Here is a 27023-nt window from a genome sequence, read left to right on the forward strand (position 1 = left end):
TAGTACGTGTGTAGATTTACGGCAGCGAACAATTTGTACTCATACATGTTCATTCAGTAACACTCCGCGCTAGACTATCTTTTTTCCTTTTTTTTCGAATTTTTCCTTTTCCTCTTTTTTTTTCCCTTTCAGATGTTGAAGCTCCCGAATATCACTCCATGCTTACGTGGTAAGCAAAATTCCCCCTCAGAAACTACTCACACAGGTGTTGTTGTATTCTCACATCAACCCTCATATCACTTCAGGGCTCTCTGATAAGAGTCCGAAGCATACGAGTACGGGCGGTCTCTCCGCTGAAATCGGGTAGACGCAGCCTCTCGGCTAGAGAACGCCCGTTTGTGTGAGGCACCCCGTATTGCCATGCTAGGGAGAAGAAACGTAACCAGCCTCAGATCCTTCACTCGACGAAGGAGAGGGGGTCAGAAAACCGCGGCCCTGCGATTGGGGGGTAACCACAGGAGCTCGGCTGTTGTCACTGGAGCCGGGCTCAGTTCTGCTTGGTCCTGGAAGCAGACCTGGCATAGAAACCGAGACTGAATTAGCATCTTCATGCAGCCGAAGATGTTGAAAGAAGGCCGCCATATGCGAATCTGTTTCGCTTTCAGCAACATGCTCATTCAGAACTTCTGAAATTTGTTCCGGCACGGAAGTTGGGTCCGAAACAGCTTGCAAGTGTGAGCCAACCGGTGAGTTCATTACAGCAGCTGGAAGGTGAGGACCAACCGGCGAGTTCATTGCAGCAGCTGGAAGGTGGGGACCAACCGGCGAGTTTAGAGTATTCGCCGAGTCTGGAGCAGTCATGATACTTGGACCAGTAGGTGGACCCCGTCCATCCTGTGTATTCGATGAAGCAGGTGCAGTGCGTGAGTTATTTGGGCGCTGTGGCAGCCAAGGAAGGGCGGGCAGAGGAAGCATGACACCATCGAATCTGGCATTCTCAATTCTTAAGATATGGGCACCACTTTCATTCAGCACGGTGTGAGGAGGCGTTCTGTGTCGTGCTCCGTTCCGTTGCCCCATGGGCTGAATATCTTCCGGACGAATGCCGGCAATAAGTTGCTGCCGGATGAGCCATGCTTGGAGGAGGCGTTCCGGGTCGTACGGGATGGCATCCTCAGGAAGAAGAGCCGGCTCGGGTGGGACTGCGTATGGGTTTCCGTGTTCTGTGTATTCCTGTGGCTGAGGCGTGGAAGTAGTTGTCGCATGGTACCGGGTAAAAGCAGTTGGCCCGTAGTTCCGAAAGGTAGAACGTTGCCCCTGATCCTCTGTATGGTAGGGAAGGTGGTACCGGGTAAAAATAGTTGGCACGTAGTTCCGAAGGGTAGAACGTTGCCCCTGACCCGCTGTAGGGTAGGGAGAAGGAGGCCTATGGTGATGGGAACGATCCCTGGTGTGAACATGACTCGCGGGATTTGCGGTAGGGTACGGGGAAGGAGGCCTATGGTGATAAGAATGTCCCCTGGTGGAAACATGACCCGTAGAATGAGGTGTCTCAAAACGAACATGTGGCGGCCTCGGCTGGGATGGTCCGGCTGCAGTCGAATCTTGGATTTCATACTGCTCAGGCATGCCCATTGCCGATGGCTGCAATCCATGTTCAGTACCGGCATGGTACGAAGGTTGGTTGAATTGATTGGCAACCTGCGAACTTTGGTTGTTGGCATCAATAGTAAACTCATGTAGGGCCTGGTGGATCAGAAAATCGTGGTACCAGGCTTCAGCTTCCCTGCGGGCATTAGCTCGATTGGCCTCATTGACCCTTCGTAGATTCTCAAGATGGACAAAAAAGTCAGGGTGCACGCGCGGTCCGGACGCTTCAGAAGAGTCTGATTCAGCATCAGCGTCCAGGTGTGCCTGGAGAATTTCAAGGGTCACATGAGAGTGCACAAGTCTCGACCTGGTAGCATTGTTGGCGCCGGTTTGTCCATTGCCAAAGCTGTCGGTATCGTCATCAGAAGAAGAGAGACCTGGGGAGGCTGAGCGCCAAGCGTGGTTCTGCATTGTGTTGGACTGGAGTATTTGTTCCTTCAATTGCATACCAGTAAGTCTCATGCTTGGTTTATCAGACATATTCCAACATACCTGCCGTGCTCAGTGTTGACAGGGCAAACCCCTTCAGGCGCAGGATGCTCGACAGATTTGAATGCCACAAGCCTATTTTTTTGCAAACAGATTAGAGTCATGTCTCGTGGCAACCAAATAAGTATGGACCAAATCAGTATCCAAAAAGGTATACAACACGAACAGGCATCACATAATATTTTCTTTAAAGAAAATCTGTGGTGTACTTAGAAGGCAGGGGTCAAAGCAAAGCCAGTGTAGGATACCCTCCAGGGTTCTGGGACACTGGTGTTTTATATAGAGGAGGTGAGAACTTACAGAGACAGACAACACTGATGCCACCTTCAGTGACGTGTCGTGATGTTTGGTGTGTTCGAGGAAGAGAACTTGGGAGGAGCTTGGACGTGGGTGCGCCTGAACGATGAACACACGCAGCAAGCGCAAGCAGAGGCAATCGACAGATTGCAGAACTGAGATGAGTACAGGCAGGTCTCCAGGTAATGGAGGAATCAAGAGTTGATAGAGTGGTGGGGACAGGGAAGAGAGTTGAAGAGAGATAGGTGGTAGAAGAGGGATGAGAAGAAGAAGAGAAGAAGGAAGAGAGTGTTGAGGGATGGGGTCAAAAACAATCAAGCTATCTATGTACGCGTACTGTGGCCATCACGCGCGCAACGGTGAAGTTCGTGTCGATTATCTACGTGTTGATTATTTCCAGGGCTACGCGCCAACGCGCTGGTGCAAAGACTGGCAATATAGGGTTATCATCGAGCGGGCAAAGCACTCAGCGGTCAGAGTTACCTACGTACATATCACCTGGGCAGTTAGCAGGCATTGCTCGCCCTTGAATCAGACGGAGACTTGACATATAAAAAGCCCGAGTACAGACCAAATAGCTATATAGTAATCGGCACCAGGCCTTTAACTCGGCACTTGTCTATGTTGGGGGTCGACACACCACTACCAGAGGCCTGTCGTTTGTATTGCAGATAGGGAAGCAAGAACTTGGAAAGAAATTGTACATTGGTTCTAATACATATATCGTATCTAATTGGACAGCTCCCAGAATTGTTATCAGGATGCTTGTAAGCGGCATGAGATCAAGTGTTGAAACAGCCTTGCTAGTGCTATTGAGCGAGATCTCAATAGACAGTGCAGCAAAGGCCTCTTGAGGGGTTGTGTTAGTATAGTAGGGGATAGAAGATAGGGAATGAGAGGGTTATTTTCTCCCTCGGGCCTTCGTGGGTCGAGGAAGGAGATGTAGCCCAATTCCAGCGAAGCCATCAGCTCTAGAAAGCAGGCCGTGGGGTTGTTGGACAAAGGAACACGACGAAACACCAGGGCAAAGATTTGCCCGAGTATGTGCAGAACCGACATAAGAGAAGACAATAAAAACACCAATCCACGCTTAACATGTAAAATCAAAGCCGAGACCACCCAAAACCTGTTGAAAGGTCACCACCAAAACTCCAAAAAGAATCCAAAAAATCAACAACCTGTGTTTAGGTCGGTTGGCGAGATGGAGCATTATCTCCGGTTCAACAGAGTCAAGAACTCTTCACGAGTCTTGGCGCTGGAACGCATGCATCCCAACATACAGCTGGTAGTGGTGGTGCTGCTAACCTTCTGCACGCCGCGCATAACCATGCAAAGGTGAGAAGATTCCATGACGACACCGACGCCACGTGGCTGGAGGACCTCTGAAATTGCTAACGCGACTTGCTTGGTAAGACGCTCCTGGACCTGGAGTCTGCGAGAGAACATCTCTGCCAGGCGAGCCAGTTTTGACAAACCAAGGACGCGGCGGTCAGGGATGTATCCGATATGCATCTGCAAGTTGTTAGGAAATTTATCACCACAGTATCGATATACCCAACAAATCTTACTTTTCCAGTGAACGGTACCATGTGGTGTTCGCACATCGAGAAGACGTCAATATCCTTGACGATGACCAACTCATCGTGGTCCTCGTGGAAGACAGCATTGTTGACCAAGTCCCGAACATTCTCCTCGTAGCCCTTAGTGAAATAGAGCATGGCTTTGGCATACCTCAAGGGGGTCTCGCGAAGTCCTTCTCTTTCCGGATCCTCGCCGATGCATTCCAAGATTGTGCGGATAGCTCCCGACATCTTCTCAAGCCGTTGTTCTGTCTCCTCGGGTGTCGACTCCTTTCGCTGTCTAGTTCCGGGGCCTAGGTGATAGTGGTTAGAGGAATATACCAATACGGCATTGCCCATCGAGGGGGCCCGGTATCACTAACAAGGCCAGCTGAGACCATCAAAGTCGATGGGAGGGTTCAACGTGTAGGGACTTTCAGGTCGGCTGAGAGAGGTCGAAGGCGTCAATGGGGCGGCCTCATCCCGGGGATCGCGGGGAGGGTCATTCAAGCTAGGACTACAGCCCGGAGATTAGAAAAGAAATGTAAAGCGCCAGGGTCACTAATATTGATATTGCTGTATACATACCGCACTGGCGCCACGCTGCGAATTGGCACGGAAGCACTGGATACAGACTGAGCGGGGGTGGCTCCAGTCTCATTATCGCCCTCGGTCTCGGTCTTGGTCTCAGTGTTGGGGGATTCGAATTCAAGGGGGATGCGGGGCTCAAAAGAGGAACGAATGGACGTATTGAGACTTTCACGCTCACGAGAATCACGGCTGCTTGTTGACCGTTGCAGCGGGGAGCTACCGTTCAGCATGTGGGACGGAATGGCTGAGGCCCTGGGGCTTGTAGGCGAACCGGAACCCATGATGGAGATATTTCAAGAGTGAAATTCAATGATAGGAAACAGAATATATCACCTTCCAAGATGATATATAATAATAATAAAGACGAACATAGAGTCAGACTCACTTTTTTTTTTTTTTTTCAAACGACACTAGCTTTCTTCTGTCCCCCTCATCGCCCCCCACTCAGCACCAATCAAAATGCACCGGAGTGATGACATGTTCCCCGCGGCCAACGGACTACGGGCCAATATGTATTGCATGCATTGGTCTATACATGTATTGTACTATTGAATTGGACGATCTCAGAGGTAAAGAGGTATACAACTATATTACTCGCTCTATTCGTCACATGTCTCAAATAATACTGCATTGGCATTATATACTTGGACGGGTGGGGATATAGTTCTCTACTAAAAGGCCGCCACACCTATGTAGGAACCATATTCCGAAGTCTATAATGATACATATGTAGGTACCGTGTAACTTAGTTGTATCATGGCACCACCTAGGTACATATGTAGCCATCTGACCACCACGGGAAACGATATCCTCTTCTATACCCACCCCGGAAAGTATAGGGTGGACTCTCTATGACAACATTGAACTGTACCATTAGCAAAAGGGCAGTGACCACCTGGGCATATAAATTTTAGATAAAATGGTGCTTGTAACATCTAACCACTATGGTCTTAATTCACCTATACCAAAGAAACACGCATATGGGAAATGACTGGACTACAGGTCCGGTAAAAATAACATCACGCCTCAATTTCTTCCGTTGGCACATCCTCCAGGTCTTTGCCCACAATGGAATCTGCTACCTTCCATACCTGCAGTAGATTGTCCTCGGCGGCGGAACAGAGAACCCAAGGGTCACTCAAGTTCCAGCTGAAGTCTGAGATACGGTTCGTGTGTCCACCGTGCATAAAGAGACTAGGGAATAGGGTCAGCAGACAATTCAAACGCAGTATAAAAAGAAAAAGAGAAAATTGTGGTCACTTACAGCTCTGGTGGCCCATCTTGAGCATCCTCAGGGGTTTGCTCCTCGCCTGCCCGGCTGAGGTCCCAGAACATAATCTTGCGGTCATAACTGGAACTTGCCAGGACCGACTCCTCAAATGGATGCCATGAGATGGATTGCACCGAATCGGTGTGGCCCTCCAGTGAGTGGAGCTTCGACTTCAGATTACGGAGATCCCAAATACCGATGGTCTTGTCGGCAGAACCCGTGGCCAGAATCGTCTCGGATGCCGGGTTGAAGGAAATGGAGTTGATAGCATCGCGGTGCTGGCCTTCAGATGAAGCAGCCGCACGAGTGGAATCATCTTGGCGGGTATCAAGGATTTGAAGCGTGATGTCATCGGAGACGGTTCCGATGAGAGAGGAGTGGAGAGGATGGTGTTGAACGTCGTTGACAATCGATGAGTGGTGCGTGAAAGTGCGGCTTGGTCGGACTGCCTTGTTACCCTTAGTGTATGTAGTGATGTCCCTGTGGGTTTCATTAGCAGCTAGTCACACCAAATCTCTGGGTTTCATGTTGTTCCCGCTTACCAAAGTCGAACAGTCTTATCCTCACTGCCCGTTGCGAGGTGACCGGCCACGTGAGGGTTCCAGCTAAGCCCGAAGCCTTCAGCTTCATGGCCGAGGAGCTCCATTTGAGGGTTCACTGTGCCAGTTGGCAAGCTGGGATGCTTAGAGCGATCCCAGATCATTACCCGACCGTCTGTGCACATTGTCGCAATGATATTCGGGTTCTGTGGCTGATACCGGGCCTTGTTGACCTCACCCTTGTGATCGATCTTTTGCACAATATTGAACTTGATCTCCATCTGTGCCTTCTTTGAACCCCCCACCATAACCTCCAATCTCTCCCCTCTCTTCATCGTAGTCTTCCGGGTTTGGCACATTAGGGTTTGGGAGTTGCACTTGGGCAATCTGAAGGTAATTCTGCGCGTCACCAGTGGTATGTGTGCCAATGAGGAGACGGTGGGTTGAGTAAGGCTTGTCCGGGACTCTGAAGACAGGCTTGGTTAAGTTGATGATTGAACCAGTAGGAGTTTTGGGGCGTACTCTTGCTTATCTGGAAGCCACTGAGTTGTAAGAGTTGGCCATTCTAATGCTGTGCTCAGGATCATATCATAGAGAAAGGGCGCATTCTTCTTCCATGTTTTGTACTCTGTTCGCAATGAATATAATTAGATATAACCATAATTGGCAGGACTGTAGGGAGATTGAGCAAAGCTACCTTCATTGATCGCCTTTTCATCGGCATGTTCATGATCCTGATCCTGCTCCTGGTCTTTCTCGTGCTCGTCACCAACACCTGGACATTGTTAGATTGAGATTTCAAGTAGTGCGCAAGGGTATGAACGCTCACCGGCATCGTCTTCATAGTGATCCATGGCTCTAGGGTGGTGTAGATTTGGCAAAATATTGAGATCACGAGACAATGGAACTCGAGCCACTTAGAAATAGTGCGTGAAGCAGACAGGTAGGCGGAGGAAAGCTACGCGCATCAGCGCGTTAATGAGTGCTGGGAGACGGGTAATGGCACTAGGCCTAATTAGTGGGCGGTGAATGAGCTCCGTTGACTCTTCAATGTTCACGATCGTGGGGACACCTGCTTCTTGCATCATAGACAACTGAAAAGCGTCAGTTTGGCGTTACTACATTTTTCTCTTGCTTGTTTTACGTCCTTATCCCTATATCTCTCTTTGGGTACCACTTTGTCGGCGCAGTATCTTGTCCAAGATTTCTTCATTGGATGATTTCACTTTTCGTCGCAAGTAACACTACTTCAGTCCTTTCCGAGTACCCCTCATACGATCTTTCTACTCTTACGATAAATCACCTGCCGATTTGTTTCTTGACGATATTGTCTTCGATCGAACCCAGTCTTCACCATGGGTGTCCCGAAATTCTTTCGCTGGCTGAGTGAGCGGTATCCGGCAATCTCGATGCTTATCGCAGACAGCCGGATACCTGAATTCGATAGCTTATACCTTGACATGAACGGCATTATTCACAACTGTACGCATAGTGACAGCGATTCCCCGACGTTTCGCATGACGGAGGATCAAATGTTCATTGCCATCTTCAATTACATTGAACATCTATTTGGCAAAATCAAGCCCAAGAAACTGTTCTATATGGCGGTAGATGGCGTGGCGCCTCGCGCTAAGATGAATCAACAGCGTGCACGTCGATTCCGAACGGCCCTTGATGCAGAGAACGCGAAGGAGAAGGCCATCCAGCAGGGCCTGGAGATGCCAAAGGAAGACCCCTTTGACAGCAACTGCATCACCCCGGGTACCGAGTTCATGCAGAAATTGACGAAACAACTTAAATACTTCATCAACAAGAAAATCTCGGAGGACACAGATTGGCAAGGCGTGGAAATTGTGCTCTCTGGCCATGAGGTGCCAGGAGAAGGCGAGCACAAGATTATGGAATACATTCGCTGCTCGAAAGCGCAGCCTGACTATGAATCCAACGTTCGCCATTGTCTTTACGGTCTAGATGCCGATCTGATCATGCTGGGTCTTCTCAGCCATGACCCTCACTTCTGCCTTCTTCGAGAGGAAGTGACCTTTGGTCGCCAAGTATCCAAGAAGCCCAAGGAACTGGAACACCAAAACTTTTACTTGTTGCATCTGAGCGTGGTTCGGGAGTATTTGGAATTAGAATTCCAAGAGCTAGAACAAGAGGGTGTTCTGGATTTCCCATTCGATATGGAGCGCGTGATTGATGATTTCATTCTTATGGCCTTTTTTGTTGGCAACGATTTCTTACCGAACCTGCCAAACTTACATATCAACGAGGGTGCTCTTGCCCTTATGTTCAAGCTCTACAAGGAGGTGCTGCCAAAGATGGGCGGCTACATCAACGAGCAGGGTGTTATCAATGTGCAACGGTTGGGCATGCTTGTGACCGCACTTAGCGCCGTGGAATACCGGTTCTTTGAGGCGGAGAATTCCGATGCCCAATGGATCAAATCAAAGAAAGACTCAAACATTGATTATTCGAGCTCGCAACAGAAGAAAGAGCTTACGCTCACTCCTTCCCAGAAGGAGATCCTTAAGACGGTCAAGAAATACGTTCTGAACCGGTCTGAAAAGGCCTCTGAACCTCTTGACCTTCCTCCTACACTTCCAGCTCGTGACCGCACCTTTGTCGAACGGCTTGCGGATGAGCTCCGGTTGTCTTGGTCCTCCCTCGACAATGAGAACGGTGATCGGTTCATGAGGCTCTCATTGCCTCCAACCCAGGCTGATAGTGATGACGACGAAGAGGATGAGGAGGCATCAATGGCTGTACAGCGTATTATTCGGAAGTACGAGAAGGCCAAAGTTCAGGAGATGACGCCGGAGGAAGCGCAGAAGGCCGCGCAGGAGAAATATGATGCCAAGTTCTTACAATGGAAAGATAATTATTATCGGACCAAGTTCGGCTGGGGCCTCGACAACAAGGAAGAGATGAAGAAGTTGGCACGAAACTATGTGCAAGGATTGCAGTGGGTCTTGTTCTACTATTACCGTGGCATTGCATCGTGGCCTTGGTTCTTCCAGTACCACTATGCCCCTATGATCTCTGGTTAGTAGCCGACCCTTTCCTTAATTTAGAGTTTTGATTGCTGACGGTGAATACAGATGTGAATGATGGCCTTGATGCAGACATGAACTTCAAATTGGGACAGCCTTTCCGGCCGTTTGACCAGCTTATGGGTGTCTTGCCCGACCGCAGCAAGAAGATTGTGCCTACTGCGTATTGGGATCTGATGACCTCACCTGACTCCCCTATCTACGATTTCTATCCTCGTGATTTCGATCTCGATATGAACGGGAAAAAGATGGAATGGGAAGCCGTTGTCAAGATCCCGTTCATCGACGAAAAGCGGTTGTTGGACGCCCTCAAAACGAAAGAAAACCAACTTTCCGCGGACGAAAAAGCAAGGAACGACTTTGGGGCCTGTCTCAAATTCACCTACTCCCCAGATGTGAACTTCGTTTACCCCTCCTCAATGCCTGGCGTATTCCCGGATCTTCCTAGCTGCCGTTGCATTGAGAACATGTTCGACCTCCCCGTCATGGATGGTTTGGAGCCCTACGCTGGTTTGATGGACGGCGTGCACCTAGGCATTGCAGCGCTTGCTGGCTTCCCTAGCATCAAAACACTCCCCCACCACGGTCAATTGGGTTTCCATGGTGTTTGCGTGTTCAATCAAGACAGCCGTAACGAGAGCCAGGTTATTACACTGCTTGATCCGGGAAGCCGGTCGAGCATTGAACTGGCTAAGACGAAGCTTGGGAAGCGTGTCCATGTGGGTTATCCATTCTTGCAAGAAGCTCTCGTGGTTCGCGTTTCGGACGAATTGTTTGATTACGTTCTCCCCCCAGGAGAAGAACACCCTTTATCTATTCCCCATACCCCCCAGCAAATTGAGCAGTGGAAGAGGAAGGCCAACAAGATCGAGGGCACCTACAGCAAGCGTCTAGCAATCATCATTGGCGATGTCGAATCTCTGGTCCACATTCAACCCCTGAAGGGCATGAGCAAGACGGAGGAAGGAGCCACAATCAAGGAATTTGCTGATATCCCCGGCCAAGAGACGGATTATGCTCTACAGGTTCTTGTTGATGATGTGATCAACCCTGATCAACGTTTCATTGAGCGGGCAGCTCTTTCTGTCCAAGAGGAATTCCCGGAGGGTTCTCGTGCCTTCTTTTTGGGTGACTTCAACTACGGAAGACCTGTATATGTCAGCGGACACGAAGACGGAAAGGTGAACGGATTGGTCGCGGCTGTGAAAGGCCGGGAGCCAGAATTTGGTCGAGAGCGTGTTAGGGTATCCGAGCAACTTTGCCCCTACATGCCTTCGTACGCTGTTGCGCGCAGTCTTCGCCTCAATCCTTTGGTATTGGCTAAGATCACATCTTCCTTTACTGTTGACATTGAAGGCCAACGTGCGAACCTCGGTCTTAACCTGAAGTTCCAGGCAAAGCAACAGAAGGTTCTCGGATACTCTCGTCGGGGAGAATCCGGCTGGGAGTTTAGCCATAAGGCAGTGGAACTGATTCAACAGTACATGATCAATTTCCCCGAATTCATTGCTGGCATCCAGCGCAACCCTCAAAGCGACCGTTATTCTCCGACCGATTTCTACCCCGAGGAAATTGCCGCCCTCAAGATGAAGGAGATTAAGGATTGGCTCAAATCTGCAGAGGCTAAGAACTTCGAGAGAGTGCCCCTCGATGCTGAGCAACTTGACTCGGATATTGTGATGTTGATTGAGCAGGATGCCGATAAACTCAATGCGTCCCAGCCAGATATGCAACCGAAAAAGGTTCGGGGTGTACCCCGTAGTGCCCTTCTTCGGCCTGCCGATGTCGAACACCGTCTTGGAAATCAAACCTTCAAGCTAGGCGATCGGGTTGTGTATGCCCAAGATTCGGGTAAAGTGCCAATCGCTACTCGTGGCACTGTTGTCGGACTTACCAGAACCTCGCGTGCACTCCTGCTTGACGTTGTCTTCGATGTGTCGTTCATGAGCGGCACTACACTAGGTGGCCGGTGCTCACCATTCCGCGGCCAGACTGTTTTGGCATCTTCCCTCCTCAACCTCTCCAACCGACAACTTATCACCAGTTCCCGTGCTACAGCTAGCCAGCAAACCCAGCAGACGCAAACTCCTTTGACAGTTGCCGGGTATGGTGCCCCCATGGGTCCTCATGGCCAGGGACAACTGAGGAACGCAACTGCCCCTCCACCCCTGAGAGGCTCATTCCGAGGAGCTGTCGCCGGACATGGCAATGGAGCTAGTCGTGGAGGTCGTGGGGGTCTCAACAACGGACAGCCGACCACTCTCCCCTTCCGTCCCCATACCAATGGTGGCGGTGTTCCCCGTGGCCCCCGTGGTGGTCGGGGAGGCGCCCGAGGCGGATATGTCGCAGTAGAAAACGGCGACCCCAGCGAGGGTGTTATCCAAAACAACCCTAACTTCCGTCCGCAGAACTACTCTCACGTTCCGCCGCCGCAAGGATTGGATCGAGGGCGTGGGCGTGGTCGCGGTCGTGGTAATGGGTTCCGTGGCAGAGGTCGTGGGCGAGGTGCGCCCCAACCCAACCCCCAGTGAATGATGGACGTGGTATTCGAGTGAGGAGATACGATGAAACGATTGGATTTGAACCCTGTATGTAAATGGACGCTTTAGATATCTGCATTGTCTAGACGGTTATGTCTAGGCAGTGCTTATATCTATTGAAGATGAATGTACGATGGTACTGAATTCGATCCTTGTATTTCCCAGTCTGAGATCTCTTACATAGACATAAAGCAAGAATCGTAACATGTAGATGAATTAAGTATGAGTATGCCATCCGCATCGACCTCCGGGAAGCCCTAACAAGCAACATTCTCCACAAGCCAACCCCTCTACTCAAAGTCCAATAGGCCTTTTCCGAAACAGCATCTCAGTATTCATGCTCGGAAGAATATGCTCCCCAACAACAAGATTACCGGGTCTCTTGCCATCAAGATCTTTAACAAACTTGAACTCATAGTCAAGGATGATGCGACTCAAGATTGCCTTCAAAGTATTCGCCGCGAAGAACCGACCGGGACACGCCTGGAGCCCGAACCCGAAATGCATGTTCGTATTGGTGATAGAAACGAAATGGGCACCGGACTGCTTCTCGGCGTGCATATCTTCACCAGCACCGTTCGGCACAGCGGCGGTTTTTGCTAGCTCAGGAGTCAGGACAAAGCGATCCCGGGGGTTATGACACCAGCGGAACCCATCGAAGGTAATTGGGTTCTTGATGAAGGCAGTATCTTTGCTAATCGGACCGGCAGCGAAACAGACGTGTGTTTCCACTGGGAGAACGAGGCCGTCATGGAGCGTGATTGGTTCTTTGACGATGCGGTGGAAGTTTACTAAACAAGGTGGTTAGAACACAATATCGAATCATAACCCTGTCTCCGACTGATTATACGACACTGCCATGGAATATTTGCAAGACTCACATTCACCAGGCGGAGCGAATCGTTGCGATTCGCGCAAGAAGCTATCCAGCCGGGCCTGGTCCTTAAACGCCGCCTGAGTCGCCTTATACCAGCCATCAGGCAGAGTCCGAGTCATTTCTTCCCGCAGGGGCTCAATGTATTCAGGTCTGGTAACCAAATCAAAGAGACAGTGACACAAGGCCATGGTGCTGGTATGAGTAACAGCCAGTGTTACCAAGAGCAGCATGTGATGCGCCAGGGTATCCGGGTCGAGGATCTCTTTCTTTTCCTCACTCAGATCCATCATCCACTGCAAGAAGTCGTCTGGCTTGGTATAATTGGGGTCTTTAACCTGTTCTGCCAGTCTGCGCTCGTGGACCATCGGAATAAAGAGGTCTTTCGCGAAGCGTAATTGCTTCTTCATCTTCCGGACGGTGGGGAGAAAGGGCGCTACGATGGGACGGAGGTATTTGGGGACTGGACGGAGTAGGAGAATGGTGATTCCTACGTTCACGGCGTAGTTGCTAGCGACGTTGAGCCATTCTTCGTTTTCGCGGAGGACGTCGCCGGCCATCATGCGGGATGTTGAGAGCGCGATTAGCCGGGTGAACAGGTCGCATGGGTTGATTTGAATCCAAGTGTCTGTTTTCAAGACCTCTGTCAGTATCTGAATGTTGGTCTGCATGGTTGGTCCCATAAGGTAGTGTTTGCATATCACACCTTCGCATCCTGGGAGAGCAGTATCGAATGCTGCTCGCAGCTCGTCGATGACCCCGGGGACGACCCGGCCTAATCCGATATATGTTAATTTTTTTGGTCTTGCAGTTGGAAATATGAAATCCAAACGATGTCAGTACCTAGATTGGGCGTCAACTTTTTCCGCACGGTCATAGAAGGTAAAAGGGTATTGATGATGATGTTGGTGTACTGGCCCAACGCGTTCTGTGAAGTAGTATATTAGCTCCAACCTCTCAACGTAACGTAGTACAGAAAAGCTCATGGGATTACTTCATATTGGGCATGTAGAGAACTGAGTTTCGAAGGAGGAAGATGTCTCAGTTCATCCTGATATTTCACTGGCAGGACAATGACTTCTCCGTCCCCGGTGAGCAGGCGAAATGGACTATCCTTGTACTAAAGATTGAAGATGTCAATATAGATGGACGACTGATTGGGAGGATACTGCGCACCTTTTGATACCCTTCACTGATCATGGAGGCAGCTTTGGGGTAGTAGATGAGTCGGTTGATGAAATTTGGTAGATAGGCATTGTACTTGACAGTTGGGATATGCCTCAGACTGGAAGCCGGTGGTCGTTGAAGTAGATAGAGCACTACAAACAACACCCCAATGAGGGGCCAGAATAGGGCCATCTTGTGAAATCTTGTTCAGCAGAAGGGGAAAGGTACTTGGTTAGATAAATGATTCTCCGGAGCCTTGGATTGTCCGGGATATTGGAAACCGGGGAGATTAGGGAAGTTGTTCGGTGGTAAGAAGAGCAAGAAAGGTAAAGAGAGGGTGGCACAGGACACATTCGGATAGTATTAAGGAGTAAGAGAGAGTAAGAGAAGTAAGAGAGTAAGACTTTTTTATTTTATTTTAACGGGAGGGCGTTTGCTAAAGAAAAGATGGACAAAGGCTCCGTTTGAGGTCTCAGAGGGAACTTGGATATTATTCACAGGCAGAGAGGCCTCTATTTCCCTTTTTGATCTTTGCAATATACAAAACGCCGGGCTCAGATGCAAGTAGACATACATGAAAAATATAGAAAATCATTCAAAGCCAACCCAGTCACCCTCTCCATCGTCGGCATCCACCATCTGATCATCCACCTCGGCATCCTCGGTTTCCATGGCCAACAAAGCACCGCTGGTCTTTTTGTTTCCGAGAACAGGCTTCGAGAGCAGGTAGTTGAGATCGTAAAGGTTCTTTTCTGTCAACCGCTTCAGATTTTCGCGGATCTCATCAACAGCACGCTGGACGGCACGAAGCTCCGTTGCGAATGTACCTGTGTTATCCTTGAAGTAGCGACCATGGCTGCTGAACAGAGACTCAATCCACATGAGGTTGAACTCAAGATGCGGTGTTTCTTCGGCGGCATGTGCAACAAATCGGAGAAGGCGAGGTAAATAGACGGAGGGCACGGACCGAACCACATGGGGAATATCTGACGGAGGGATCGCTTCATATACGACACGAAGTAGCTTTTGTTCATTCAATCGGAAGGCCATGATAAGAGCTTTGAGGAAGGTGTTATCCTCATCCACAGTGTCCGATATAGCGGCTTCCTTGGCAGCATCTAGCGTAGCAAGGATGCTTGACGGTGTGATAGTGATGTCCAGATCGTAGGGATCAAAGATGAAGTCAGTATCCAAGCTGTAAACAAGGAGTCCTTCGGTAGAAGCGGCACAGAATGCCCGTCCAGTCGGTGCGAAATCCACACATGTCACGCGGACTTCTGGGCGGGTGGTGCGCGCACCGGCATCACCACGTTTCGCGCCCGGGAGAGTGCTATCAACACGCTCGTCGTGATCAGAGGCCTCACCGGTCTCGTCAATAAGAGCACGGGGACCAGCCTCAGTCATGTCACGACTGTTCAGGAACTCCTGGGTGCCGTCGATCGAGGTGTTGACGGAGACGGTGAACTTCTTGATCAATGACCCGGTTCCGACATCGTACAAGCAGATAAACTTGCTGTTGCCGCCGGCCAAAATGCAGCTACCGTCTGCGCTGTATGTGATTCGGTTGAAAGACTTGGTGCCCGCGGCGTTGGCGGCAGTACGGCGGTCGGCCACTCGGCGTCCTCCAGAGACATCACGGCGACCGTCAACTCCTCCTTGCTGCACAGCATCCTCAACAGACCAGAAGGAAAGCTGACCATCTAGGGTAGAGGCGGCGACTTGTTGCCCATCTGGGCGGAAAGCCACACTGAGAATGTCCGACATGAGCTGGAGAGGTTCACTGGTCTGTGACCGGCCGAAGATGCTCCAAATGCGAACTGTGTGGTCCCAACTTCCACTGACAAGGTGGTTGCCATCGGCAGCGAAAGCAAGACTGGAAACCGGACCCTCGTGGCCAGAGAGCTGGTCAAGCAATTGACCGGTCTGCACGGACCATACGTGAATGTCGAAGGAGTCCGGCGAACCGGCACAGATCACTTCTCCACTGGGGTCCACGGCCAAAGAGGAGAACGACACTCGGGATGGTGCTGTGAAGGTTCGGAAGTTACGGTAGCGAATGAGATCCCATGCACGGATAGAACCGTCCAAAGACGCTGTGAACAAGACACTTCCCTTCTTGGCAAACTGACATGCGGTCACTCCACTAGTGTGTTCCGTAAAAGTGACAATGCAGAAGCCTGACTTGACATCCCAAACCTTGATTTTACCGTCATCGGCGGCCGTGACAATTCTCTGACCGTCCGGTGAATATGCGAGGGCGTTCATAGAATCGAGGTGCCCTTGTTGTTTAAGGATATATGACTCGGACTGCCATTCCCACACCAGCAACTGACCGTGCTTAGACGATCCGAATGCTAGCCACTCGCCTGATTTGTTGATTGACACAACATCGATATTGCTCTGGGAGACACTAGAGGGGAATATGTTAGCCGTTGTTGAAGGGAGGGTGTTACAGACTGACGTACCTCAATTGATGGATCATGTTGAACTCTGGCAGGTCATAGAGTCCGAATAGACCGTTGGAAAACCCTACTACCAGAAGATTTGTCGGGGCATGGAACGCAGCACACTTGACCTTGGCGTCGTTCTGCATAAAGAAATCCTTTTTGACGATCCTCCATCGGGCATCGGAGATGTCTTCCATTGTTTCCTCGTCTTTCTTCGTGACATACTCCCAGCGGAAGAGTGCGCCATCTTGACTGACAGTGTAAATCTATGGATAAAATTAGTATAGAATTTCCAGGTGGACCATTTTCCAGTAAGCACCTACCACTTCTTGTGTCGCATTGAAATAGGCAGCCACCACACCCTGTCTGTGTCCCGCCAGAGTGGTCGGCTCAAAACCTTCTTCCGGGTCCATGCTCCATACTCGCGCCGTCAAATCCTTGGCAGCAGTGAGCAAGAAGCGCGAATCGCTGGACCATTCGACACTTTCGATGTTGTCAAAGTGGGCAGCTAGATCCCGGTGTAGAACGAAGGGGGCAAACTCAATCTCGCCATTGGTTTCGGTACCGGGAGTAGAGGGTGTCTGCCAGATCTGCAGACGTCTTCCCACGCCAACGGCGAAATGTCGGCCGGATGGGGAGAACTTGAGTGCGGACACTCGTCCTTTGAAGGAAAAATGGTGAATAACGATGCGCCGTTGGAAATTGGTCAAAATTGCGCGGCCATTTTCATCCACGGTCAATAGAAGATTACCCTTGGGCGAAAGATCGAGACGGTCGATGTTTGTACGGTGCGAAAAAGGCAAGGTATAGGAAGTATTTCTATAGAAGCAATTGTGAGCAGGCCGATTCCTAATCACCAAAGTAAGGACTGCCAGGCGACACATACTGTACCAGATCAAAGACCGAGACTCGATTGCCTACTGGTGAAAGCAAGCATGTGCCATCGGGAGTAAAGAGAAGATTTCCTTTGCGATATACCGTCCCCAAAAGGTTGGAGAACTAAAATTGAAGTTGTTAGTATCAAACTTAACAATCAAGAATTTCTGTAAATTGCATGCGATCAAGAATTCAAGCGTTGTACTTACCTTGAAGTCTGTCTTCATTTTGGCTGTCGGCGATCTCAAAGATCAAAAAATTAGAGATAATTCCACCAGCTATGATAAGAGCCTTCGGATCATCCATATCCCGATACCGTTCCTAATCAGGACTAGTCCCTCACGCTAAACCCAGATAGGCAAGGCGAGGTATACTCCAGAAAACGAAAGGAGATTCAGGGGGAAGCAGCGACGGGCAGTTCGAGAGAGTCCCGACTTCACATTCGTTCCTCCTTTTCCTTTTTTTTTGCAGGAGTCGACACTTATTTTCTCTCCCCATATTCTGGTCTTACTCTATTCCAGGGGCTTCTTCTTCTTCTTCTTTTCTTTGTGTTGATTCCCCCAATTGTTTTTTAATCCCCCCCCTATAACCCACCATGTCGACCTCAGAGACCGCCTCGCCCATTGGCATTGCCAACGTAAGCTATTCGGAAAGCCAGCAACTCCTTTATGGTCCTTTGAAGCTAACTTGCTATCGTTGATATAGCTTCCCAATCAGCGGTGTGTACCTTTGGAGTGTTTACGGTGGATATGAGGAAAGATTCTAATCAAGCTTGTATAGTCACAAGATCGTCGCGAAGCGGGGTGCAGCCTTCACTATTATGGTGTGTTCCACAGTCCGAGGGTAATGCTCCGCGTGTGCGGGTGCTAATGATGCTTCGATCAGGTTGCCGGAGAGTCGGGATTGGGAAAGACGACCTTCATCAACACCCTCTTCTCTACCACCATTAAGAACTACGCCGATCACAAGCGCCGCCACCAGAAGCAGGTCGACCGAACCGTGGAGATTGAGATTACCAAGGCTGAGCTCGAGGAGAAGTTCTTCAAAGGTGCGACCCAGATACTCTCCTGACGGAGGAGGGGTTTCGACTTCTTAGTTTCGATAGCTGATAAGTTATCGATTTTCTAGTCCGCCTTACCGTCATTGATACCCCTGGATTCGGAGACTACGTGAACAACCGTGATTCGTGGCAACCCATTATCGAGTTCCTGGATGACCAGCATGAGTCGTACATGCTTCAGGAGCAGCAGCCCCGCCGAACCGACAAGATCGACATGCGTGTTCACGCCTGCTTGTACTTCATCCGCCCCACCGGACACACTCTGAAGCCTCTCGATATCGAGGTGATGAAGCGCCTGAGTTCCCGTGTCAACCTGATCCCCGTGGTTGCCAAGGCTGATACCCTGAGCCACGCGGATCTGGTACGCTACAAGGACAGAGTGAGTAGAACGAGTGCATAAGGAGAGCGGAGAATCCGGACTAACAATTGATTAGATCCGCGCTGTGATCGAGGCCCAGGGCATCAAGATTTACACCCCGCCCGTGGAGGAGGACGACGAGCACGCTGCTTCCCACGCCCGCAGCCTCATGGCCGCCATGCCTTTCGCCGTCATCGGTTCCGAGAAGGACGTCAAGGCCAACGATGGCCGTGTTGTCAAGGGTCGTCAGTACGCCTGGGGTGTCGCCGAGGTGGAGAACGAGGACCACTGCGACTTCAAGAAGCTCCGCTCGATCCTGATCCGCACCCACATGCTCGACCTTATTCACACCACGGAAGAATCGCACTACGAGGCATACCGTGCCCAGCAGATGGAGACCCGCAAGTTTGGCGAGGCCCGGCCACGCAAACTCGACAACCCCAAGTTCAAGGAGGAAGAGGAGACTCTGCGCAAGCGCTTCACCGAACAGGTCAAGGTCGAGGAGCAGCGTTTCCGCCAGTGGGAGCAGAAGCTCATTTCAGAGCGCGACCGCCTCAACAAGGATCTCGAGGCCACCCATGCAGCGTATGTTTGGGACTATTGTTTAGGTGGATTCATTGCTAACCTCCCACAGTATCAAATCGCTCGAGCAGGAGATCGAGGGCCTGCAAGGTTCCAGCACCCGCAGCCACGGACGTCGTTAAGACGCAATTTTACCGGGAATCGACCCGGATCGTTCAAAAGGGGATTCGTCGAACCATGCTCTTGTTTTTTGTTCTCTTTTGAGTACCCTTTGTCTTGCCGTTCGCGCTTGGAAGCACCTTTATCTGAGGGCTTGGTTCGTTTTGTTTGTTATATCCATTTACCGCTGGTAGCTAGCGATGGTGTGTCTACAACCTTGATAATAACTTCTTCTGTATTCCATATGAAATACAGAATTAATTTTGTGAACTCATAGGTTCGAAGTAAAGTAGTAATTTCTGGTTTTTTCATATATTTTTTTTCCCCTCTAAAAGGCTCTCCAAGTGGGACTTGGAAGTTGAAGCTCCGAGCTCCCGCATTCTCTAAACTCCAATTCCTTCTCTCCACCAACTCGACGGCCATGCCCCGGACAGTATTCCCAACCAGACATATCCATACTCTCAAAACACACAATGGTAGGTTTTCAGTATCTAGGCACTGACCAAGCCCCAAATTCCCTCAAACCCCCTAGCGCTAACATCCACCCAGGCCCAGTTAATGCGGTAACCTTTTCAAGCTCCGGAGGCACCTACGTCCTCACCGGCTCCTCAGACCGAGCAATCCACCTTTCCCGGGCAGCCCCAAACAACTCCAACAGCCCGACGGTAGTCGAGACCACAACCCCTATCCAAAAATACGAAGCACATGGCTACTCCGTCCTAGACATCGCCGTCACAGCGGACAACGCGCGCTTCGCCAGCGTAGGAGGCGATCGACAAGTCTTCCTCTGGGACGTCGAGCAAGGCACCACAACTAGACGATGGACCGGCCATAACAGCCGAGTCGAAGCCGTGCAATTTGCCGGCGACGGCGACTCCGTCGTAGTAACCGGTAAGTCGAATCCTAGACTCCTCTTCCAGCACCCAAAACTAACACCCTCCCTCCAGGCAGCGCAGACACAACAATCAATATCTGGGATACCCGCTCCTCAAGCTACAAACCCATCCAAACCCTCACGGAAGCAACCGATACCGTCTCAACACTACACGTGCATATGGGGACCTATTCGATTGCCAGCGGTAGCTACGACGGCCACGCGCGGATCTACGACGTGCGCATGGGGACGACGACCGTTGATGTCCTCGCGCACCCGGTGACGAGCGTGCGCTGCTCGAGCGATGGGAATGCGCTGCTCGCTTCAACGCTGGACGGGTATATCCGGCTGCTGGACCGGATGGATGGGAAGTTGCTTAATGCATTTGGGGGAGAGAAGGGTAGGAATGAGAAGGGGCATTCGTATCGGAATTCAGAGCTGCGGGTGCGCTCCGTCTTTGCGATGGGGGATGCGGTTGTGCTGAGTGGGAGTGAGGAGGGGACGGCCGGGGCGGCAGCGTTTGCTTGGGATGTTGTTAAAGGGGAGGTTATTGCTGCTGTTCCTGTTGGGGAGAAGGTCAAGGCTGTTAGCTGTGTGGCGTGGAATGAGGGTGCTGGTGATTGGGCTGCTGGATGCTCTGATGGTAAGTTATCAGACTTTGATGTTTTTGGTTTGAATTCCGCTGACTGTTGTCCCAAGGTGCTGTCAGAGTCTACGGATGAAGTTGGGTCTTTTCCAGATGTCTTAGACAAGGTCTTGGACAAGGCTATCATGACAGTGCAACTTCCCTCGTGTCGACGTCCGATATCCGCGGTTCCTGAACTACCACGGGCCACATTATGCCGCTGCTGCCGAAGCAAGGTTGGCAGGGTCCTGTACCGACTAGCAGGCCTGTGGCAGTCTTGCTGCCCTCTCACATTTTCCGTTCAACGCTTCATTTGACTTGACGATGGGCACCTCTCACTTGCAGTCCGGGCAGTGTGGCTATTTGGAGCAAGACGGAGGACGAAGATACGTACGCCTTGCAGACCGGTAGATATCTACTATGAAGGTCTAGGTTTCCGTCCTGGAGTCAGGAGCATCGGGCCTGTATGTATGCCCAGCACTGTTATGTCAATAATGAGATATGAAATTAATAAGATAATCATCCTGCTTTCTGCTGTTTTGAACCTTTTTTATCTCTTCCTTGTGAGTTGTTACATTTTATGTATATTGGTGGTGCTGCTCCAGGGATATATATTAACGGACTTTGCTAACAATTCACGAACAATTTCCATTTTTCCATTCTTGTATAAATGAAGATCTCAAATTGACATAGACAATATATCGTAGAAATAGAAAACCAACCCATGACCAGAAAGCAATACTATTCATACAAATATTAAAACAAACTTTTGCATACCAGACGCCCATCAACACATAAACACATGAAAACATAAGTCATACCAGACCCTGCACCATCAAAAACACCACACCTACCGCCGCAGCGGACTATCAGGCGGCGTCTGCGAATCCAAGCCCCCACCCTCAAGTCCAGGCTCCAATCTCCTCTCCTCCTCAAGAGCACCAATAGCCCTCCTCAGCTCATCCTCACCAACAATAATCGTACCGGCACGCGCCGTACTCAAGAAACTAATCTCAACAGCATCAGCAACATCCACACCGGGCTGGAGATGATGCGAAGGCAAGGGATGCAATCCATGAGCCGATTTATCGATAGAAAGGGCGGCAAGCCTCGTCCCGAAAGAATCAAACAGATTCGACACCGAGCCGATAGCACTACTAGCACCACTATCGATCGCGCTACCGCTCGCGCTATCAGGTAGCACGTGAGCGGGCGCGTGCGCGTGCGGGACGGTAGCCGCGTCCGCGAGACGACCCGCGACGCCGCAAACGATGCCGGAGGCTTCGAGGGGCAGGTCGCGGAGGTCGAGGGTGATTGGGATGAGATGGTCTTCCTTTGAGCCGAGGAGGAGGCCGGAGCCGTCTTCGTAGGAACGGGTTCCTGTGGAAGAGGTGGATTGGCGGGCGAAGCGGGGGAGGAGACGTTTTTCTAGGAGGAGGGAGGCGGCTGGGTCCAGGGCTGCGAGGGTTAGGGAGAGGAAGCGGGGTTCGTCGACGAGGAGGACTGTTGTTAGCGCGTCGCGGAGGATGGACATTGAGGAGTCTTGGGTGTGGTATTCGTGGTGGGCGGCGCATTGGACTAGACGGAGGGAGTCGTCTACGGATGGGGTGATTTGGTTTTTGCGGAGGTTGTTGAAGGTGCGGGTTTGGAGTTCGCCTAGGGTTGAGGGGGGGCGGTGTCCCTGGTGGGATTAGGTCGCTTTGTCTTCTTTCGGTGGTTGGGCTGAGCGGGCTGGTGATGAAGGCGGCTGAGGTGTTGTTGAATTGGAAGCCTCTTTTTTCTAGGGCGGATATCACGCTTCCTTTGCTTTGCTTTGGCACGATGATGTAGTCGGAGAAGTAGGTTGAGATGAAGAAGATGGAGCTTCGGGGGGGTTAGCTTGATATGTTTTGTGTATATAGGGAGTGTTTTCTTTTTTGAGTTTACATACATGCCTGCCAGGGCAAGTGGACTGGTCAATTCCAAGACTCGTTTGCCGGCCTCCAGGCCTTGGCCGAGGACTTGCATGGCGATATAGTCATTCTCGCTCACGATCAAACGGGATCGGAGGGAGGTGTCCAACTGGTCGAGTTGGTCCATGACCGGGATGAAGTATTTGTCGACGAGGCGTCTAGGACACATGACAGAGACTTCGACGGGAGTGATGGAGACGTTCATGAATGCAGGTGGTTTGTATGCCGAGCCATGCTCCGAGGCATTATCGAAAACATCCAATGCAGCATCATCGTCTGTCTTGTCTTCCAGTGGTGGAGTTTCATCCAGAATGAGTCTTAGAACGGACTTCAAGAAGTACGGGTAGAGCTCCAATGGGATGTGTACCAGGACAACACATTCCTCCTAGCAGTGGGTTAGTAGGTGTGGTAGGCAGGTGGCATGAATGACTCACTAGGAAGTGCACTTGTGCGTCGATGAGAGCCATTGATTGATCCATGACGAGGTATAGCTTATAGCCTTGGAGCAGGAGAGAAGACGTGTGTGCAGATGTTGGTTTTGGATGTCCAGCTATTACGCCATTGACGATGATGCTATTTGGGAGCAAGAAAGCGCCATCAGCACATGTTAGCAGTGAATATTCTCCAGGGAGGTATTCTTCGTTTCTTGGTTCTTGTTTCTTAGGTTCTTAGGTTCTTTTGGGGTTTTCTCTGGGAAGAAGTTGAAGGGACAAAAGAGAAGAGAATTCCAATGTTCACCCAAACCCCTCTCTCTCTGCCTTTTCCCAACTTCTTCCCCTCTCAATTTTCCCTATCTTCAACTAAATCGACTAAATCGACTAAACTGAACTAAACCGAACTAAAAAGCCGTAAATCTCCCTTTTTTTCACTCCACAGCTTATCCGACTACTTTAATTAGTCCGCACGGACACTCCGTTCCTTTTTGTGGGGGGCCACTTGGCTTGTCTTTCCCGATGCTTGCCGAGTCTCTACGCTCTGTTCTTCCAAGGTTATTCGCATTTCTTATCATATACGAAGATCATTTCTACGGGGGATATAGACGGGAAGTCTAACATTTACAGGGTATCTGATTTGTCTTCGGGAACTCTTCAGTAAATCTCCCGCTTTTTCCGGGGTGTGGGGGGGGGGAATTGTCCCTATTTTTTGTAAGATAATGCATTGGCAGAATTAATTTATAGGCTGTCTTTGCTCTTTTTCTTTTTCCCCTTTGCCGCTGTAGCAGAGGCGATAGAAGAAATTTCAGCTGCGTCGGTCCATTTGGGAATATCCGTGGTCTTATCGGATTGCAGGGGAAATTCTTATGTAAATGATCAAAGTGATGGAAATGGGGAGAAAATAGTACTTTATATAACTAATCTATTAGGCCTCGAAGATGTCAATGTGTAGTAGTGTAAAGAACTAAACTGAAATGTATACTGTGTTTACTCCAAGCTAAGCCTGTCAACTCAAATATGGCTCGAGTATGTCCCCCTTGCATTCCAGTAGGGGAATTATCTACATACAACACACATTCCACCCTTCAGTGCCCACTTAGGGCATTCTTCAACAAAACAAGGGCAATCCAAATTCTGAGCTCAATTCAAGCCCTACGGAGTACTGCGTGCTTTGATATCCCAGTTCCGGCCTTTGAAATTCTTGAATGAAGGGACCAATGTCACTCTCGCAAGCGTGGAAATGGGATCCGGCCCGAGTAGCATACTCCGGCCCCTTAGATCGACAGAATCACCTTTGGTTTTGTGTGTTGACATAGTTAAAGAGGCCCTGCTTCCAGTTTTATTCCCTTCAACCTCCTGTATAGCGCCCGACCTGCGCCAATTCGGCAATCGCGTTTTTTTTTACATTCGTTTTTACATTTTAGTTAATCCAGCCTCGTATACACTCGTTTGGAGGGTTTTACTATCCATCCTCCTGCCTTGGGCTGTCAATCGTTTTTAGTTCATATACTGCCCCAATGGCTAAACTTAGCCTATTCGCGCTGGCCACCTGGGCTGGCCTCGCCGCAGCCAAGGACGTCTACCTGAACTGGAACCTCACTTGGGTTAATGCCGCCCCGGATGGGTTTGAACGCCCAGTCATTGGTATCAATGGCCAATGGCCCTGCCCACAGATCGACGTGAACCTGGGCGACCAACTCATCGTTGATGTCTACAACGGTCTTGGAAACGAGTCCACGGCTATCCACTGGCACGGCATGCGCCAGCATGGGAGTGGTGTTATGGATGGCGCTGCTGGAGTTACTCAGTGTCCACTTGCCCCCGGCTCGTACATGCAATATCACTTCGATGTAGGTAGTACCCGCCAGAGAGACGACCATGTTCTAATTACAGGTATAGGTCGACCAAGCAGGAGCATACTGGTATCACTCACACAACATGGGCCAGTTCCCCGATGGATTGCGAGGTGCTCTGATCGTCCATGATCCTAACCCTCCTTTCCACTTTGATGAAGAGTTGACACTCACCCTAAGCGACTGGTACCACCAGCAGATGCCAGGCCTGCTCGATGCAGCCAGTGTGGCGCCCCATGGCCATGAGCCGATCCCTGACTCGGCGCTGATCAACGACTCATCCAACACCAAGATCAAGGTTCTGCCCAACAAGACGTATCTGGTCCACATCATCTGTCTTGGAAACTGGCCTGGGCACTTCTGGGTGTTCGATGGCCACGAAATGACTGTCGTAGCGGTTGACGGTGTCTATACTGAACCTTACCCTGCGGGAGACAAGTTCTTGCGTGTTGCCACTGGTCAGCGTATGAGTGTCCTGATCCACACTAAGCCTGACGCTAGCCAGAACTTTGCTATCTGGGATACTATGGATGTCAACATGATGTTTATCTATCAAAATCGCACCATCCCGCAAAACTTCAACCCCAACGCCACGGCCTGGTTGGTGTACGACGAGGCCAAGCCCCTGCCCGCGCCCCCTGTCTTCCATAGCATCGACCCCAACACTGACTTTGTGGATGATGTCCTTTTGGTACCAGCCGACCACGAGCCCTTGCTGCAGCCCGTGAACCGCCAGATCATTCTGGATACCAGTGGCGGGCTCGTGGACGGTCTTCCACGTTTCACTGTCAATGGCAAGACCTATATCTCCCCCAAGGTTCCATCTCTGTACACTGCCAACACAGTGGGACCCGAGTTCTCTTCCAACCCCGAAGTATATGGCCAAGTCAACCCCTTCGTGGTGAAGCACAACGAAATCGTCGAGATAGTCATCAACAACGACCACAACAACCTGCACCCATGGCACTTGCACGGCCACCACTTCCAGGTTCTGCAGCGCACCCCAGTTGACGGCGGCTTCTACAAGGGCCTGACAAGCAACGTCTCCACAACCCCAATCAAACGCGACACCATCATGGTCCAGAACAACGGCCACACCGTCATCCGCTTCCGCGCCGATAACCCCGGTGTCTGGATGCTCCACTGCCACGTGGAGTGGCACGTCGAGTCCGGTCTAATGGCCACCATCATCGAGGCCCCCGAGACCTTCACGCAGACCATCCACCCTCCTCCGAAGAGCCACTACGACGCCTGCGCTGCCTACCCGCAACCCGTCAGCGGCAATGCCGCTGGCAACGCCGGTCTCGACATGACCGGTCTTGACACTAAGGCTAAGGCCGGTACCCACGGCGCTCTGTACACCAACACGAAGGGTACCCAATCTTCCGCTGCTGCGCAACCATCTCAGAAGCCGTCCCAAGCACAGGTGTCAAAGCCCTCTTCCAAGCCCTCTTCCAAGCCATCTGCGCCTAACGTTGACGCCTACAACACCAACAATTACTGGCCAGTCCCCCACGTGGACGAGACGAGCTTCTTTGTCGAGAATCCCGGTAAACCGCAACATCACCACTACACCATTCACGAGGAGGCGACCAAGGGCCCGCTGCCGGGCCAGAATACACACAGTGGCTATGTTATTGACGGCCATCACAAGTACCCCATTCAAGACTCCGGGTGAGTACAGCCGAAATAAGCTCAAATGTGCTCATCAGCTAATTTTTTCCAGCCATGATGGTCTCTTCGGCGACTTCAACGATTGGAAGTAATACAAGCATCTGTGATATGATATCGCACTTCTATATGTTTTTTTTTATGTCTGATCGACACCACAAGCATTGGTAATACTAATTAATTCAATGACAGCTTCTTTGGTTACTTTCTTTTTTGTAGATAT

At 50.6% G+C, this 27023-nt stretch overlaps 10 protein-coding genes across 10 annotated transcripts; 4 read left to right on the forward strand and 6 right to left on the reverse strand.

The window, feature by feature from the left end:
* Positions 1 to 363: 363 nt before the first annotated feature.
* N7525_008156 (uncharacterized protein) lies at positions 364 to 2001 on the reverse strand (the record flags this gene model as incomplete). Its single annotated transcript, XM_002568589.2, has 1 exon — positions 364 to 2001. One exon carries the CDS (start codon positions 1999 to 2001, stop codon positions 364 to 366), a length of 1638 nt encoding a protein of 545 aa, XP_002568635.2.
* A 1584-nt stretch (positions 2002 to 3585) lies between these two features.
* Positions 3586 to 4807, reverse strand: N7525_008157 (GTP cyclohydrolase I; the record flags this gene model as incomplete). Its single annotated transcript, XM_002568591.1, has 4 exons — positions 3586 to 3888; positions 3945 to 4249; positions 4319 to 4452; positions 4524 to 4807. 4 exons carry the CDS (start codon positions 4805 to 4807, stop codon positions 3586 to 3588), a joined length of 1026 nt encoding a protein of 341 aa, XP_002568637.1.
* A 738-nt stretch (positions 4808 to 5545) lies between these two features.
* N7525_008158 (WD repeat RBAP46/RBAP48/MSI1 family protein) lies at positions 5546 to 7189 on the reverse strand (the record flags this gene model as incomplete). Its single annotated transcript, XM_061214313.1, has 7 exons — positions 5546 to 5720; positions 5791 to 6276; positions 6339 to 6510; positions 6641 to 6801; positions 6858 to 6963; positions 7033 to 7110; positions 7165 to 7189. The coding sequence occupies 7 exons, from the start codon at positions 7187 to 7189 to the stop codon at positions 5546 to 5548; spliced, it is 1203 nt and encodes a 400-aa protein (XP_061068744.1).
* Positions 7190 to 7690: 501 nt separating this feature from the next.
* Positions 7691 to 11919, forward strand: N7525_008159 (chromatin-binding exonuclease XRN1; the record flags this gene model as incomplete). Its single annotated transcript, XM_002568593.2, has 2 exons — positions 7691 to 9380; positions 9437 to 11919. The coding sequence occupies 2 exons, from the start codon at positions 7691 to 7693 to the stop codon at positions 11917 to 11919; spliced, it is 4173 nt and encodes a 1390-aa protein (XP_002568639.1).
* A 303-nt stretch (positions 11920 to 12222) lies between these two features.
* N7525_008160 (cytochrome P450) lies at positions 12223 to 14161 on the reverse strand (the record flags this gene model as incomplete). The annotated part of the gene is made up of 5 exons (XM_061214314.1): positions 12223 to 12719; positions 12810 to 13577; positions 13646 to 13730; positions 13797 to 13922; positions 13979 to 14161. 5 exons carry the CDS (start codon positions 14159 to 14161, stop codon positions 12223 to 12225), a joined length of 1659 nt encoding a protein of 552 aa, XP_061068745.1.
* A 399-nt stretch (positions 14162 to 14560) lies between these two features.
* On the reverse strand, positions 14561 to 17519 carry N7525_008161 (snoRNA-binding rRNA-processing protein PWP2; the record flags this gene model as incomplete). The annotated part of the gene is made up of 5 exons (XM_002568595.1): positions 14561 to 16379; positions 16435 to 16682; positions 16740 to 17235; positions 17303 to 17415; positions 17502 to 17519. 5 exons carry the CDS (start codon positions 17517 to 17519, stop codon positions 14561 to 14563), a joined length of 2694 nt encoding a protein of 897 aa, XP_002568641.1.
* Positions 17520 to 17887: 368 nt separating this feature from the next.
* aspC (septin CDC12) lies at positions 17888 to 19414 on the forward strand (the record flags this gene model as incomplete). Its single annotated transcript, XM_002568596.1, has 7 exons — positions 17888 to 17929; positions 17998 to 18011; positions 18073 to 18115; positions 18178 to 18340; positions 18421 to 18731; positions 18787 to 19295; positions 19345 to 19414. The coding sequence occupies 7 exons, from the start codon at positions 17888 to 17890 to the stop codon at positions 19412 to 19414; spliced, it is 1152 nt and encodes a 383-aa protein (XP_002568642.1).
* Positions 19415 to 19864: 450 nt separating this feature from the next.
* Positions 19865 to 20987, forward strand: N7525_008163 (WD40 repeat domain-containing protein; the record flags this gene model as incomplete). The annotated part of the gene is made up of 3 exons (XM_061214315.1): positions 19865 to 20282; positions 20339 to 20908; positions 20965 to 20987. The coding sequence occupies 3 exons, from the start codon at positions 19865 to 19867 to the stop codon at positions 20985 to 20987; spliced, it is 1011 nt and encodes a 336-aa protein (XP_061068746.1).
* A 753-nt stretch (positions 20988 to 21740) lies between these two features.
* N7525_008164 (uncharacterized protein) lies at positions 21741 to 23321 on the reverse strand (the record flags this gene model as incomplete). The annotated part of the gene is made up of 3 exons (XM_061214316.1): positions 21741 to 22571; positions 22817 to 23227; positions 23277 to 23321. The coding sequence occupies 3 exons, from the start codon at positions 23319 to 23321 to the stop codon at positions 21741 to 21743; spliced, it is 1287 nt and encodes a 428-aa protein (XP_061068747.1).
* Positions 23322 to 24793: 1472 nt separating this feature from the next.
* abr1 (multicopper oxidase abr1) lies at positions 24794 to 26895 on the forward strand (the record flags this gene model as incomplete). Its single annotated transcript, XM_002568599.2, has 3 exons — positions 24794 to 25126; positions 25176 to 26803; positions 26856 to 26895. The coding sequence occupies 3 exons, from the start codon at positions 24794 to 24796 to the stop codon at positions 26893 to 26895; spliced, it is 2001 nt and encodes a 666-aa protein (XP_002568645.2).
* Positions 26896 to 27023: the final 128 nt, after the last annotated feature.

The sequence above is a fragment of the Penicillium rubens genome (genome assembly GCF_028828025.1).
Source record: "Penicillium rubens strain IBT 27055 chromosome Unknown utg000003l_segment0_segment0, whole genome shotgun sequence".
NCBI lineage: Eukaryota > Fungi > Ascomycota > Eurotiomycetes > Eurotiales > Aspergillaceae > Penicillium > Penicillium rubens.